General features: G+C 34.3%; 1 protein-coding gene across 1 annotated transcript in view; it reads right to left on the bottom strand.

Annotated features, from left to right (window-relative positions):
• The window catches only part of LOC117315272, a 57,656-nt gene extending 42,690 nt beyond the window's left edge, over positions 1-14,966 (bottom strand). The window contains exons 1-7 of the mRNA XM_033869420.1: positions 14,933-14,966; positions 12,730-13,232; positions 12,046-12,289; positions 11,255-11,355; positions 10,218-10,394; positions 9,828-9,904; positions 9,090-9,193 (exon numbers count right to left, since the gene is read on the bottom strand). Of these exons, the coding sequence (XP_033725311.1) occupies positions 9,090-9,193; positions 9,828-9,904; positions 10,218-10,394; positions 11,255-11,355; positions 12,046-12,289; positions 12,730-13,017 (991 nt within the window). The 5' untranslated portion in view covers positions 13,018-13,232; positions 14,933-14,966. The remainder of the gene's footprint in view (positions 1-9,089; positions 9,194-9,827; positions 9,905-10,217; positions 10,395-11,254; positions 11,356-12,045; positions 12,290-12,729; positions 13,233-14,932) is intronic.
• Between the last annotated feature and the right edge of the window lie 410 nt (positions 14,967-15,376).

Genomic DNA, 15,376 nt, shown 5'->3' with positions numbered 1-15,376 from the left:
TCCGAAGATACACATGGTTTAAACAATCCCCTATGAAAAAGGGGAGGTTAGATTTTTTCCTTGTTTCTGAACAGTTACTGTCTGTTTATGAGCATTCTGACATTAGCCCAGGATACAGAAGCGACCAGCCGACCATGCTATAGTTGAACTGAAATTGAAGTTTTCCAACTTCAATAAGGGCAAATGTTTTTGGAAATTTAACACCTCTCTTCTACAAGATAACAAATATGTTGATAAAGTTAAACAGGTGATACAAGTAGTCACAGATAGATATGCCACCACACCTTATAATAGAGAAAATCTGAGAGATATAGACCCAGCTCAGTTACACTTTGTAATAGATGAGCATTTACTGCTAAAGACATTACTTCTTGAAATAAGAGGAATGACTATAGGTTACAGTGCAGGAATTAAAAGAGAAAAGAAATTAAAATATTGTAATATTGAAAATCAAATAATTTTTCTACAGCAGTTGTGCGATAGTTCGCCAGACTCTGAAGTCTTTTCAAATATGCTATTAGAGAAGAAAGCAGAACAAGAAATAATAAGGGGAGAATAAATGAAGGGTCTTCTTATAAGAGCCAAAGCAAAGTGGATAGAGGATGGTGAGAAACCAAGCAAATATTTTTACAGAAAAGGCATTATGTTAATAAAACAATTACTTCAATTAATACAGAGAATGGTTCTGAAATAAACAATCAGGAAGAAATACTTTCAGAAACCAAACGGTTTTATTCCAATCTTTATAAAAGTAGAGACGAAAATCTAGATGATGTTGACTTGAATGTCCTATTACAGAATTGTACTGTCCCAAAATTGTCTGAGGATAAAAGGGATGACCTTGAGGGTGAGATTACAATGGAAGAAGTAGGCTCAGCTTTAAAAGAACTTAATAATGATAAAAGCCCAGGCCCTGATGGTTTTCCAGCTGAGTTTTTTAAATTCTTTTGGAAAGATGTTAAGACATTCATATATAACTCTATAAAACATTCTTTCGAGTCATTGTCAATTACACAAAAGCAAGGCATCATAACTTTAATTCCCAAGGGATAATTCCCAAGGGAAATAAACAAAGGAACTTGCTCAAGAATTGGAGACCAATATCACTCCTAAATACCACTTACAAACTATTGGCTGGATGTCTAGCCAATAGAATCAAACTAGTATTGTCTGATTTAATTCATGAAAATCAAACAGGGTTTTTGAAAGGAAGATTTATTGGTGAGAATACTCGAACACTTTATGATGTAATGAGTTATACATGTACACATAAAATGCCTGGTCTAGCATTGTTTGTAGATTTTGAGAAGGCATTTGACTCAGTTTCATGGAGATTTATACAAAGAACATTAGATTTTTTAAATTTTGGACCAAATATATCTGAGTGGATGAGAATTCTGAACCATGAATTTAAGTTGTGTATTATTCAGAATAGATATTTTTCACAGTTTTTTAATGTAGGCAGAGGTTGTAGACAAGGAGATCCTGTCTCTCCTTATATTTTCTTATTGTGTGCTGAAATATTGGCTATTATGGTGAGGAATAACAAAGATATAAAGGGTATAACTATTAAACAAAAAGAAACAAAACTTATACAATTTGCAGATGATACCACTTTCCTATTGGATGGATCTGAAAGCTCTCTTCGATCAGCCTTACATATACTTGATCAGTATGCAAAATATTCAGGACTAAAGCCTAACACTGAAAAAACAAATGCCATGTGGATTGGTAGCAAAGCTAACTCAGATAAAAAAATTTGTTCAGATGTCAACATAAATTGGACTAATGGTCCAATAAAAATTCTAGGAATTACATTCTGTTCCAGACTAGAGGATATGGTTGAATTAAACTACGCTGACAAAATAAATGAAATTGATGTATTTTTTAAAAATTGGTCTAAAAGATACTTAACTCCTTTAGGCCACATAACAGTCATTAAGACTTTGGCTATATCTAAACTCGTACATTTATTTTTAAGTCTCCCCAATCCAACAACAAAACACATTGTTACTTTAAATAAAATTATGTATTCTTATCTTTGGGGTAACACAACTGACAGGATTGCAAGAAAACTGTTAATTCAAACAAAGGATAATGGAGGGTTAAATATGTTACACCTGGAATCATTTTGAAAATCTCTCAAGCTTACCTGGATAAAGAGATTAGTCAATAACACATATATATTTTGGGCTCATATTTTACAAGAAGTTTCCAAATCCATAATTAAGGAAGGCTTACAAATTGACATTTTTGGTGATGACTTTTACAAGCAAATTTCTAGGTCTATTCATAATCAGTTTTGGAAGGAAGTCTTTTTAATGTTGAGTGAAGTTAAAAGAATAGCGCCACCAAAGGATGAATTCATATTATCAGAACCTCTTTGGTACAACTCTCGTTTTACAATTAATAAGCAAAGCTTGTACTATAAAGAGTGGTATGAGCATGGTATATTTAATGTACGTGATTTATTGGAATGCTAATGGTAATCTCTATACATATGAAAATGTTTGTCTCTTCTATAATTTCAATCCACCATTCACATTATTTGAAGGTTTGAAGAGGACAATGATAAGAGCTCTTCCTAACCTCAGAGAAAAAATAAGTGTTAATGGAGACCAACTCCTTCACCCCAAATTTATACATATTATATTAAATGATGGGCCAGGAAAAAGACAAATATATAAAGAACTGATACATTCAATTGGGCATTCACTAACAAAAACATACATTTCAAAATGGAACAGGGAATTAGACTTTGAGGAGGATGATGAATGGTGGATGAGAGTTAATAGATCTAATTTTAAGATGTCTAAAGATACTAAGTTACAATGGTTGCAGTATAGACTGATACATCTTATTTTGCCTACAAATAGTTTTCTTCACAGAATTAAAGTGTTAGATTCTCCTATGTGTACTTTTTGCAATGAAAAAGAAGAAACTTTGTTACATCTTTTCTATGAATGTTCTCGGACAAGTAAAATCCGGCATGAATTAGAACAATGGATACAAGATAAAACCCCTATTAATTTTAATCTATCACCGGTATCAGTTTTGTTCGGGTTACCGGGTAATTTTAATACTGCAATTAATATTATATGTATGCTATTTAAGCAATATATTCACTTATGTAGACTTCGTAAAATTTACATGTGCGTTGAAGTTTTAAAAACTCGGATTTGTTACTACTATAGAATAGAGAAATATTTTCATAAACAAAAGAATCGTTGTTCTAAATTTCTGAAAAGATGGGGAGGATGGCACGAGATGCTAGATGACAAAGTTATTTAAATCTTCTACGCATGTATACACTGTAGAATTTTTCAATTGTAACAAATGCCTTGTCCATAAGTTTGGTCCTACAGCTTTTTGTAGTGTCACAATTGTGTTGTCAATTGTCATATGATGTATGTATGTACTGTGATATGTTTTGTATTTGTGATGTAAAAAATGAATAAAAACATGTTCAAATTAAAATCAAAGTACTGGAAGTACTGTAAACGAACATTATTGTTGATTGCAAAATCAGTAATCTTCTAAGTTTAAAGTCGATAAATTTACTGATATTGGTTTAGGAATTAATTGCAAATAATTTGAAATGTTTGCAGCTGTTCTGATATGATTGAACACATGCATGTTTCTGTAAGGTCCTAATTGAATTTGGAAGTTTATTGATCTATCTTGGATGGATGAAAATAAAATATGTCTTCTTTCTTTCGGGAAGGCATCATCAGTTATAATACAGCCAGGACTCTGTGACCTTATTGATGCCAACTTCTAATATGCACTAAATTTAGGCTAGTTCCATCGTTAGTTTAGCATATTTCAACTTAATATGATGAAACACACATAAAGAACTACTGAAAACCAAAACCAGAGCTGCTAATCAAGGCCCGGATTGGAATGTATCCTATTGAAACTGTACTCAAGCATGTATGGTACTTCAAAACAAAAAACTTGACTCCTTTTGTTCAGGAATCATTTGATGTTAATAAATCTTTATATGAGAAGACATACTTCTGGTATAATTACAGTATTGTACACAATGTGATAAAGAATAACAAGGGCCCAATGGGCCCAAATCGCTCACCTGCAATGCAGTGATCTTTTCATATATGGATCCTGCAGTTATTTGAAAGCATGCTACAGGACCAATATAATGTCTCTCTGCACTTTGGCTTTTCACTAAAAGTCATTTAAAGATTTAAGCATACTTGATCGACGTGACCTTGAATGTGAGTCAGGGTCATTCATTTGAAAAAACTTGGTAGCCCTTTACCCCAGCATTTTACAGACCCAATATCAACTCCCTGGGACTCTTGGTTATTGAGAAGAAGTCGTTTAAAATGTTTAGCCTTTTTGACTCCTGTGACCTTGAATGAAGGTCAAGGTCATTCATTTGAACAAACTTGAGAGTCCTTCACCCCAGCATGCTACAGGCCAAATATTAGGTCTCTGGGACTGTTGGTTATTGAGAAGAAGTCGTTTAAAGATTTTAGCCTTTTTGACTCCTGTGACCTTGAATGAAGGTCAAAGTCTTTCATTTGAACAAACTTAGTAGCCCCTTACCGCAGCATGCTACAGACCCCATATCAACTCCCTGGGACTCTTGGTTATTGAGAAGAAGTCGTTTAAAGATTTTAGCCTTTTTGGCCCCTGTGACATTAAATGAAGGTCAAGTTCATTTATTTGAAAAAAAATAGGTAGCCCTTCATCCCCAGCATGCTACAGGCCAAATATTAGGTCTCTGAGACTCTTGGTTATTGAGAAGAAGTTGTTTAAAGATTTTAGCCTTTTTGACTCCTGTGACCTTGAATGAAGGTCAAGGTCATTCATTTGAACAAACTTTGGAGCCCTTTCCCCTAGCATGCTACAGGCCAAATATTAGGTCTCTGGGACTGTTGGTTATTGAGAAGAAGTCATTTAAAAATGTTAGCCTTTTTGACTCCTGTGACCTTGAATGAAGGTCAAGGTCATTCAATTGAACAAACTTGGTAGCCATTTACCGCAGCATGCTACAGACACGATATCAACTCCCTGGGACTCTTGGTTATTGAGAAGAAGTCGTTTAAAAATGTTAGCCTTTTTGACTCAAGTGACCTTGAATGAAGGTCAAGGTCATTTATTTGAATAAACTTGGTAGCCCTTTACCCCAGCATGCTACAGGCCAAATATTAGGTCTCTGGGACTGTTGGTTATTGAGAAGAAGTCGTTTAAAGATTTTAGCCTTTTTGACTCCTGTGACCTTGAATGAAGGTCAAAGTCTTTCATTTGAACAAACTTGGTAGCCCCTTACCGCAGCATGCTACAGACCCCATATCAACTCCCTGGGACTCTTGGTTATTGAGAAGAAGTCGTTTAAAGATTTTAGCCTTTTTGGCCCCTGTGACATTGAATGAAGGTCAGGTTCATTTATTTGAATAAACTTGGTAGCCCTTTACCCCAGCATGCTACAGGCCAAATATTAGGTCTCTGGGACTGTTGGTTATTGAGAAGAAGTCGTTTAAAAATTTTAGCCTTTTTGACCCCTGTGAGCTTGAATGAAGGTCAACGTTATTCATTTGAACAAATTTGGTAGCCCTTTACCCCAGCATGCTACATGCCCAATATTAGGTCTTTCTGGGCCTTTTGGTTATTGAGAAGAAGTTGCTTGAATGGAAAAGTTGACGCCGGACGGACGGACGGACGGACGGACGACGGACGCTGCGCCACAGCATAAGCTCACTTGCCCTTCGGGCAGGTGAGCTAACAACCATATAAAGACTATCTTCATCAAATAATTCAGCAAACAGGAAAAGAAAACTTCAAGCTTCATTTTCAACTTCAAAACTGATAAAGGTTACAGTCCATTCGATGGGATGGCACATTCCCTATTCATTGTCCCTTTCCAATGTTGATCATCCAATCATAGTGAACCACACAGTTCAGCAATGTAATTGCACAAATCACATCCTGTATGTGGAGAGAACATTTTTCGGGGTGTTATAAGATTCCATAACTGTATGCAAATTTGTGAATCATTCCATATCTATATCTATATATATACCGTACGTGTATATATTTACACATATCAAAATTGGAATGACACAGGAGATTTGCAAGTTTAAGTTCACCATCAGTCATGGGAGGTTTATGTTCAGTTCAGTTCTTTATTACTTTAAACCATTTGGTTTATCAGTACAGTGCATATATATACAGTGCAGACAGGAAAAACAATACCATATGTACAGACACACAACACACTCGCAGCGTACACGTTTGTATAGTGTACAGAGACTTCTCACATAATTATCCTCGATACAATATGTTCTCACATTAAGTTTCTATGTCACACATGTTTCAATATTCCCACCTTACACTATACGTTACTTACTTAATTTCTATGTCACACACAACGTTATAATATTCTCAATTTACATTTATACGTTACTTACGTAATTTTTCATTATTGTTCTCACAATATGTAAAATGTTTATTTACCGGGGTAATTAGTAATGTTGATAATATATTTATGAAGCTCTATTCTGTACTTTCTACCAGTGCTTATATTAGAGAATGGACACAATTATATGTTCTCCAATGTCAAAATTAATCATATGTAAAATATTAGGGGTTTATTTGACCGAGACGTATTTAAAATTTTTGTAATCAAAAATTCGCCTTCGAGGCCTGATTGCCGTCATAGTTGAATTACCAAAATGGACCTGAAATCAATATTTTTAAAAGAGAATGATCTGTGACTTGAATATTTCATAAAAATAATTTAATACATCGTTTATTAACTTCATTCAGATCTTCAGACACCACATAATTTGTGAAGTCATATATAGAAATATATGAACCATTTTGTTATTGATTTATAGTTCTGAAATCTTGTAACAGCATGGCACAAAAAGTCATCTGAACATTTGTTGTATATCGAAAAAATATTTAAGGTAAATATTAACTCATTTGCTTGACTTCAATTTTCAGTCAATCAATTCATTGATTACGCCGTGTTTGAAGTATGGTGTAGTGAGAATTTCAAGTCTTGATCATGACTTGATGAAAATTCTAAATTAACAAATTATTAAAATGATTTTGTTAGAAAAATAACACAAGTTCCACAGCAATATTATATAGAGTATCAATCACAATATATCAGAAGTTATAAAACTACAGATAACAATTAACGGCTGAAAATCAAATTAAGTGAATATCACAAGTATTTTTGCATTTGTTTTTAGATAATCCGGATTTCCGTCTTTAAAAAATTTACCTTGTAGACGTAGTGCATAGTAAACGTAGCCATGTAACAGCTGATTTTAATCAGATTGACTTAACATGAACCGTCTCAGTAGTTCGTCACAATCGAAAAAATTCTCGTAAAAATATCGATTTTGGATCCACTATCGGCCATTTCGGTAATTCAACTCTAACGACAATCGGGCCGCGATTCGCAAATGAATAATTAATTTAAAATTCGGTCAAATAAACCTCTAATATTTTATATATGATACAATTAGGCATTGAAGAACATATATTTTGGTCAATCCTCTGAAAATAATGCCAATTTATATTATAATTAAGCCCCATTTTTCTTCTTTTCGGTATTTCCAAGTCCGCTTCACGTGTGGTCCGTTTCAGTAAATATTCTCGTCTTTGCCGAAAAAAAACAAGCTATATAATTGTTCATTTTAAACATGACAACTGCCAACCACACGTATCCAAAAATGTTATTGTTGATATCATCCGAATATTGCCGTAGTTATCTGTCACTTCGATTGTAAACCCCCTGCCAAAGTCATGGAAGAATCGACCAATCAAATTGGTTTAACTTTTGATTTCCGTAATCTTGCAGTTACCTCCCTTACAACAGTAAATATGTTCCAAGTACAATCCCGTGCACATAAGATATTATCATTTGCATTTGATTTATTGGTCATTTTCGTCAAAGGAAATTGGTATATGGAAATCGATGACAACGTTAACACTATGACCAGTCACCCTGACCACAAATGCCACCTAATTGTAAGTCTATACATATGTACAGTTCTTTCTCGCAAACACCGTTAACATATACAGTAACCTATAGTATGATACAATGTATCGTCTCGTATGCCGTTATTGATATATTTCTTTCTCCAAATTATAGAAATACACACCTAGTTGATAATGATGTAACATTCTAGAATATACATATAACACATTTAAGTAAATCGCGGACATATTTGCAGACCTATGCTATAATGTCAGCCGTTTTGGAATGAACACGGAAGAGCAAAACTTTCTAAACATCCGGAGACGAATGCGCCTGCGCAATAGTTGTTTACATAAATATATTGACCTGGAGTTATTTCGCAAAGTTCAGGTTCATTTAGTCTTAACATTTCGCTAGCGTTATGTATTTCTCAAATCGTATGCATCTTGAAAATATCTACTGAATATATTTCAACATTTTCGGTAAAACTACTATATAAAACGAAGATGTTTTTGCAGGTAAATCATTTGAAGCGTAAGGCAATGGGGGCAGCCATATTTCATTGAAACAGACAGTAGATGGCGTATTGGTGAATGTGGTTACCAAATATGGTCATATTTCTCAGTCCAGTTCTTGATGGCAATAACCGAACATTAATGTTCGTTTAAAAAACAAAACAATAATTATACAATCTGTAAATTTGGGAAGGTTCTTGCCAAACATTAGATACCTGCAAAGTATTGCTTGCCCTTGTAGCTAAACTATATTCACATTCAGGTAGCACACGTACAAACAAAATAGACAATATATTCCTGTCACAGGTAATAACAACTACATGTAAAAAAGCCATCAGTATTCAAATTGATCCAATTAATTAATACAACAAACTTTAAAGATCTATAATGTCATATGTATATGATGCCACACAATTAAAAAAAACAGATAATGTCTAAAAACAGATTTGTCCATTCTCTATAGATATTGATACTAAACAGCTATATTGCAGTGACCCCCAATGTATTGTATGTTACATGTATATGTACAAGTGCGCTGTAAAATTAATTGAATTGAATTGAACAATTATAAACTGATTTCAGGAATTAAACTTAAGTACATAATGTATATATACCTTTGCCGACTGTTTGTATTTTCTCAAACCCAGCCAAAGTCTGCTGCTGTTGTCCACTCCAGCCGCGAAGTTTCTCCACTTTGAAGTAAAATTCTCCAACACAACTGAAACACAAATTTAACAAAGCATGTAAATGATGGAGCAAATATATCCAAACTGCCGAGGCTGCATAGAAATCTGGCAGAATTTGAGGCTTTCTCACAGATGTCTGGTCACATTGGAGTCTTTTTCAGAGATCTGGTCAAATTTTAGGCTTACTTGCCATACAGAATATGATTTTCATTCAGAATTGTTTGAAATGCCCAATGATTCACATGTTTCAAACGTGACTTAGTGCCAACTTGCCCATTTTCTTCAGTTCTATAAGTTTATGATACAAAATATATGATTCACTTCAAGTCATTTGGGCTTCCATCTTCCAATTCATAGATCCAAGTTTTAAACAAAGAGCTGCTTTTCTATCTGTTTCAACTGAAGGCACACTTCCTATGCAATCTGATTAAAATCAACTGTTACATGGCTACGTTTACTATGCACTACGCCTGAACGTTCAGGCGTAGTGCATAGTAAATGTAGCCATGTAACAGCTGATTTTAAGCAGATTGACTTCCTATGCTGTATGAGGATATGGTTCATTCAACAACTTTCCTGATAATCATCAAATATATGAAGAATTCAAATGATGTTTAACTAATTTGCATATAGAATAATCCTGAGAACAAATCGTTGCAGACTTACGTGACTTTCACATCAACACTATTCCCTAAGGTATTGTGGTCAGCTCCGACTAAATCTCTGGACATCGTAACTGGGTGCTGGAAATACACAAGTTACATAAAATATTTACAACTCAACAATATAGCACAACAAGAAAGAAAATGAATACTGTACCACTACTGTACCCCCCCCCCCCCCCCCCCCCCCCCCCTGTTTGGGAACAGGAGGAGACCCTGCCACTGGGGAGTGATGGACAGCAATATGTCCTCCCATAAAATGGCACAGGTATATTTTATTTCTACATGAAATTTTAATATCATTGATTTTAGTTATCATCAAATATTTCTTCTACTTTATACAGCGGTAACTGACTTCTACTTGTCACACCTGAATGAGAGCTACTTGTCACACCTGAATGAGAGATTCAATCTCCTTGAGGATTGTTGATGAGTCGCCATGTTGAACAGCATTACATGCTAAAAGATCCAATCGCAGATCTTCACTTGTCTTGTCCAGATGTTCGGTGACTAGAGTTGTAAAGAAGTCCCTGATTGGCTGAGATTCTGATATAGTTTCCTTAGTAATCACCTGTTGAACAAAGTGTTTCTCAGTCAGTTCTAAGGGTCTCAGAGCTAGTCTATATATATGTGTTTGTATTTTACCTTGTAATATCAATTTGAGTCAAACTTATGGTTATATTTCAATGTGAGTATTCTCTGCTAATTTTTTTTTTTTTTTTTTTTTACTGGTATAATTTTTTTTTCTTCAAATAAGCCTCTTCTTGTGTAAAAGTTTAGTACCATATTTATCCCTAAACAAGCCCCTCCCTTAGTGTAAAAGTTTAAATCTGTATTCAACCTCAAATGGGCCCCCTCCCCTGGTGTAAAAGTTTAGTACTGTACCAGGGTATTTATCCTCAAATAAGCCCCCTCCCCTAGAATAAAATTTTAGTAGATTATTAATAAATGTTCCATAAATATCCACAAATAAACCCCTCCCCTAGTGTAAAAGTTTAGTACTGTATTTATCCTCAAATAATCAAATAAGCTGCCTCCATGGTGTAAAAGTTTAGTATTGTAGTTATCCTCAAATAAGCCCTCTCCCCATGGTAAAAGTTAAGTACATGTACTGTACCATTTCAAGTTTACTAAGTACTTTACTAGGTGTTTTAAAACTGATGACCCTTCAAAAATGAAATTATAGAAATGAATAGCTAGCTGGGTGGCCATATTACTGAACCAACCAATAAAAATACACATAGAGAAGAACAAGGGGACTGGAAAAAACGTGCCCATAATAGCTGCAATTGTGGGAGCCATTATGTGAGGATCACTGTATTTGTCGACTGGACTTATTTGTGGATAAATATGAAAATTATTGTTCATATGAACTTACAATGCATAAAATATTGACTTACATTGTATATAAATGATTGTCAGATAACTTACTTTTTCATCTTTACCAGATATGTGTATTGACGATCCAACACAGCTCAGGATAAGTGCTATACTATTGACCTTTCGGGAGTTCAAGGTCGTCGTCACCAGATCTGTAAAAAACATGTACGAGTATCAATCCTTAGTAGAAAACTCCTCTTAAAAGTTGGTATGATAAAAAATGGGAAACACTGATGTATGGATCTATCCACGATTATATTGGAAGTCCCAGTGAAGTCCCAGTGATGTCCTAGTAATATCCCAGTGATGTCAAGGTCATTTGATGGTTCATCAGGACAAAAGGAAAGTCTAACATGGTCCATTCAGGTCCTTATAAGTCTTCTGTCAAATATAATCGAGCTCTTTTTGCTTTTTAACAAAGAAAATTTACAAGGAGCCATGAGTGTGAGTGGTGATCTGACATCCGACTTTAAATGCCCCAGCACTATTGTTGTACATTTCCAGCACTTTTTAATTTTTCAAATGTACATTTTTCCAAAATGTAAAAACAAACCTGAGATTTTTAAACGCACCTATTAAATTGCTTTTTATTTGTAAGAATAACAAGGTGATAATGGAGTCATGAAATACATTATGTATACATTGTATATATAGCAAGGAATCAAGCACTCTCAGTAAAATTTAAAGAACATGTCAATTTCATCTTTCATCTTTTTGGAAACGTTCAAAACCATATGAATATCAGAATGATTGAAAATAGTCTATGTAGCGGTATATGACAAAGTGTTTAACTCAAAAATGTTGAAGAAATGAATACTAAGTAAATAAAATTATGAACTTACTAAGAATTCCTTCCAAGGATGTGGAATCAAATTTATATTGCACAAATATCACATTAGGCAGTATTGCATGTCTAAGCGCCATACTGTTACGGATCTTGCTTGAAACGATCATCAGTCGAGGGGGTGCCTCTGTCTTAACAGAGTTACCCGCCCCTGTCTCTCCAACTGTCACAGCCTCATCCTGATAACAGATTACCACCTCTTCCTCGGTACTCTCTAAATCACGACTTCCTCCTTTTATACTCTGTAAAACAACGTGAAGACAGATCATAATAAAACAAGGGGCAAAATAGTCCTGTATACGTCAGTGAGTTAGCCAAAGCTCACAATATCTTTGCATGTCACTATAGTATAACCTGCTCTTGAGCGTTTCCTTTGGCTGTGCCAGTCAGAATTGGATTGCAACATCATATGGACAATATATGTACATAAAACCTGTCAACATGTGCTTTTTGTAAGTTATGCAGTAAGATAAAAAGTATCACAAATTTGTTCTCATTTCATTTGTGATTTGATGGAACTCTTCTTCAAGTTTTAATTGTTGCTCTCCACGGCTCACAAAAGTAAAATTAAACACGAAAATATGACTTAATTGTTTTATAATTTTGAAATGAAAACTCTTATACCTTTCTAGAACTAATTGTGACAGTTGGGATATCATTTTAAGGGATAATAAACACATACCTTGCCAGAACTCTCTTTACTCAATTTAACTGAGCCACTACTGGGCCCACCAGTTGTGGCCCCTGCTTTTTCTGACTGGTTAGTGCCACCGGGTGGCAGCGGTGGTCGTTTTTCATCATTTCGATTGGTTTTCTCCTCCATGGTCCCTGCTCTGACATCATGGAGGGACTTGCTCATCCGTCGGTCTGGGGCATTGTTGGTCGATGTGGAAACTGATGTTACATTTCCTACTGATATGTCGTCATTGCTTGTGAACTGTGACTTGCTTGTCCCCTTCGATAAGTTCATTGTGGCCAAATATCCATTGGCTTCATTCTTAACTTTTGCATCTTAGCAGATTTATTTCAACTCTGCATATTATTAAACATCTGAAATTTTTTCCCCATTAAATAATTTTGTTTAATGTTAATTTTTTCAATATTATGTCATTTTTACAGGTCTCGTAGTTGGATTTCTCCTCTACTTAATGTTGGCTCCTTAAGATTCTTTACATCGGCAACATCCTGAAATGAAAATTCAATTAATTCAGTATAACATTATTACTGAAAAGCTTTTAATTCAGTATAACATCAGTATTTTTTGGGGGTACATTTGGGGCTGAATATAGGCCCCCTTCCCCCTAGTGAAATTTTGTTACATTTTTTCAATTTTGTGCATGTTCATATCTTCCCAAGCAGAAATTGTTTAAACGTCTCTATATGAAGAAATGTTTATCATAATGTATTTCATGTAATGTTTCACAATAATGCTACTAATTTATTTCTCAAACTGATCTGTTGATGATTTTTAAGAACTACAGAAATATCAACATCATTTTCACAATGGAAAAGGTACATTAGCCCCTGTAAAATATAGGCAAGAAACTCATTGAACATTTACTACTGACAAACTTTTAATTCAGCTCTGAACCTCTTCAGTTTTTGTATTTTTGTACCTACAATTTTTTTTATATGCACTACATTAATGCTAGGTTTATACTTGATGGCAGAAACATGCCATCATACTTTTGTAATTTGATCCACAATAACGCATGGTTTATGATCAGTCCATCGTGTTTAAATTTGCAGTTCCGCATAGCAGATTCTTACAAAAGTTTGCAAGCAATTTTTTTTTCATATCCCAATGAAACTAAAAAAAAAATGACATCAATGCTTAAATGTATAAACCAAGCATTAATATAGTGCATATAAACAATTGTATAGATTTAAACACGATGGACTGATCATAAACCATGCGTTATTGTGTATCAAATTACAAAAGTATTGTGGCATATTTCTTCCATCAAATTGCCGCCTTACGACATAAATATGTCGACATATTTTTGAGATGTCGACAACATCAAAAAATATGCCGACATAAACCGAAAAATATGTTGACATAATAGTTTACTTACCAAGATAATATTGCCGTGATTATACTGATAATTAACTATCTATAAGAAGTTGATGGCATAAAAATGACAATGTACGATTAAAAGCCAAGTTTCCTAGATAATTATCTCAGCAATAAAGCTAATAAAAGTTGACATATTTATGATGTTGACATCTTCTTGGAAATATGTCGACATCTTTAAGTCATAAAATTGATGGCAGAAATGATAATATGCCATCATACTAGGGCCTGCAGCATTCACAATATTTGGTCACAGGGGTATGTCTTATATTTAAAAACAAAAAATTTCAGGTATTCTATTTCTGTCATTTTTTCTTTTTATTTAACATAAGACCGAACCTGTCACCTATAATTTGTGGCTTGAAACAGCACATAAGATAAAATAACATACATTTTTTTGCTTTTAGTATTGCATTGCCTACAGATCCCTCTTCAGAGCTCTCTGTGTGTTTTGTTATCTGATGTTATTGTGCCCACTGTCACATACACGCCGTCTGTCAAAAGTTTCTAATCATTTTTTTTTCATTGTTGTAGTAGTGGGGGTCTGCTGGTCGGCAGTTTTATCATCTGATGGTAGTGTGCCCACTGAGACATACATGACACCTGTATAAAGTTTCCAACATTGTTGTAGTGTGTTTGGGGGGGAGGGGGTAATTAAACCGATTTCCACAATATTATGCCTTTATAATTGGTTCTGTAGTTGATATGGATACTCCATAGTAACCATGGTGATACTTGCATATGTCAATAAAGATTTCTGGGTAAAACTGTCTCATTGTCCGTGTCTTCTCTTCATCACACTTACACTTACCTGATCTAATAGGAACTTGACAGGTACCCGGAACCGAACAACCCACCAAGTGTTAATACGCTACACGAAATAGTTCTTGTGACTCGTGTATGATCTTGTCATTATATTATATCTATCTGGTAAGTTTAAGTAACTAATTCTTAGCCCAGGTACATGTCATTACAAAATGGACGTTTTTTGAAAGTTTACGGAACAATCATACTCTTTGTGTTTTTTTTAATATCACTTCGCGTCGAAAACCAATATAAACAACGAGGAGTCATCATTAACTGTCGATCTTAATACAATTCTTTCTTCTCAATGCAGCAATTTTTACCCTTAGATTTCCTAAAATATATTAAGATATAAAATAATTTTGTGTTTGGATTTTTTAATTGTAGATAATTTTTATCACTAAAATATTCTTCGGTTTATATTTCCACAAGGAGCACTCCCCAGCCTTTT

The sequence above is a fragment of the Pecten maximus genome, chromosome 17 (assembly GCF_902652985.1).
Source record: "Pecten maximus chromosome 17, xPecMax1.1, whole genome shotgun sequence".
NCBI lineage: Eukaryota > Metazoa > Mollusca > Bivalvia > Pectinida > Pectinidae > Pecten > Pecten maximus.
The sequence above is the reverse complement of the archived record's forward strand: the minus strand, read 5'-3'. Positions and strand labels throughout refer to the sequence as shown.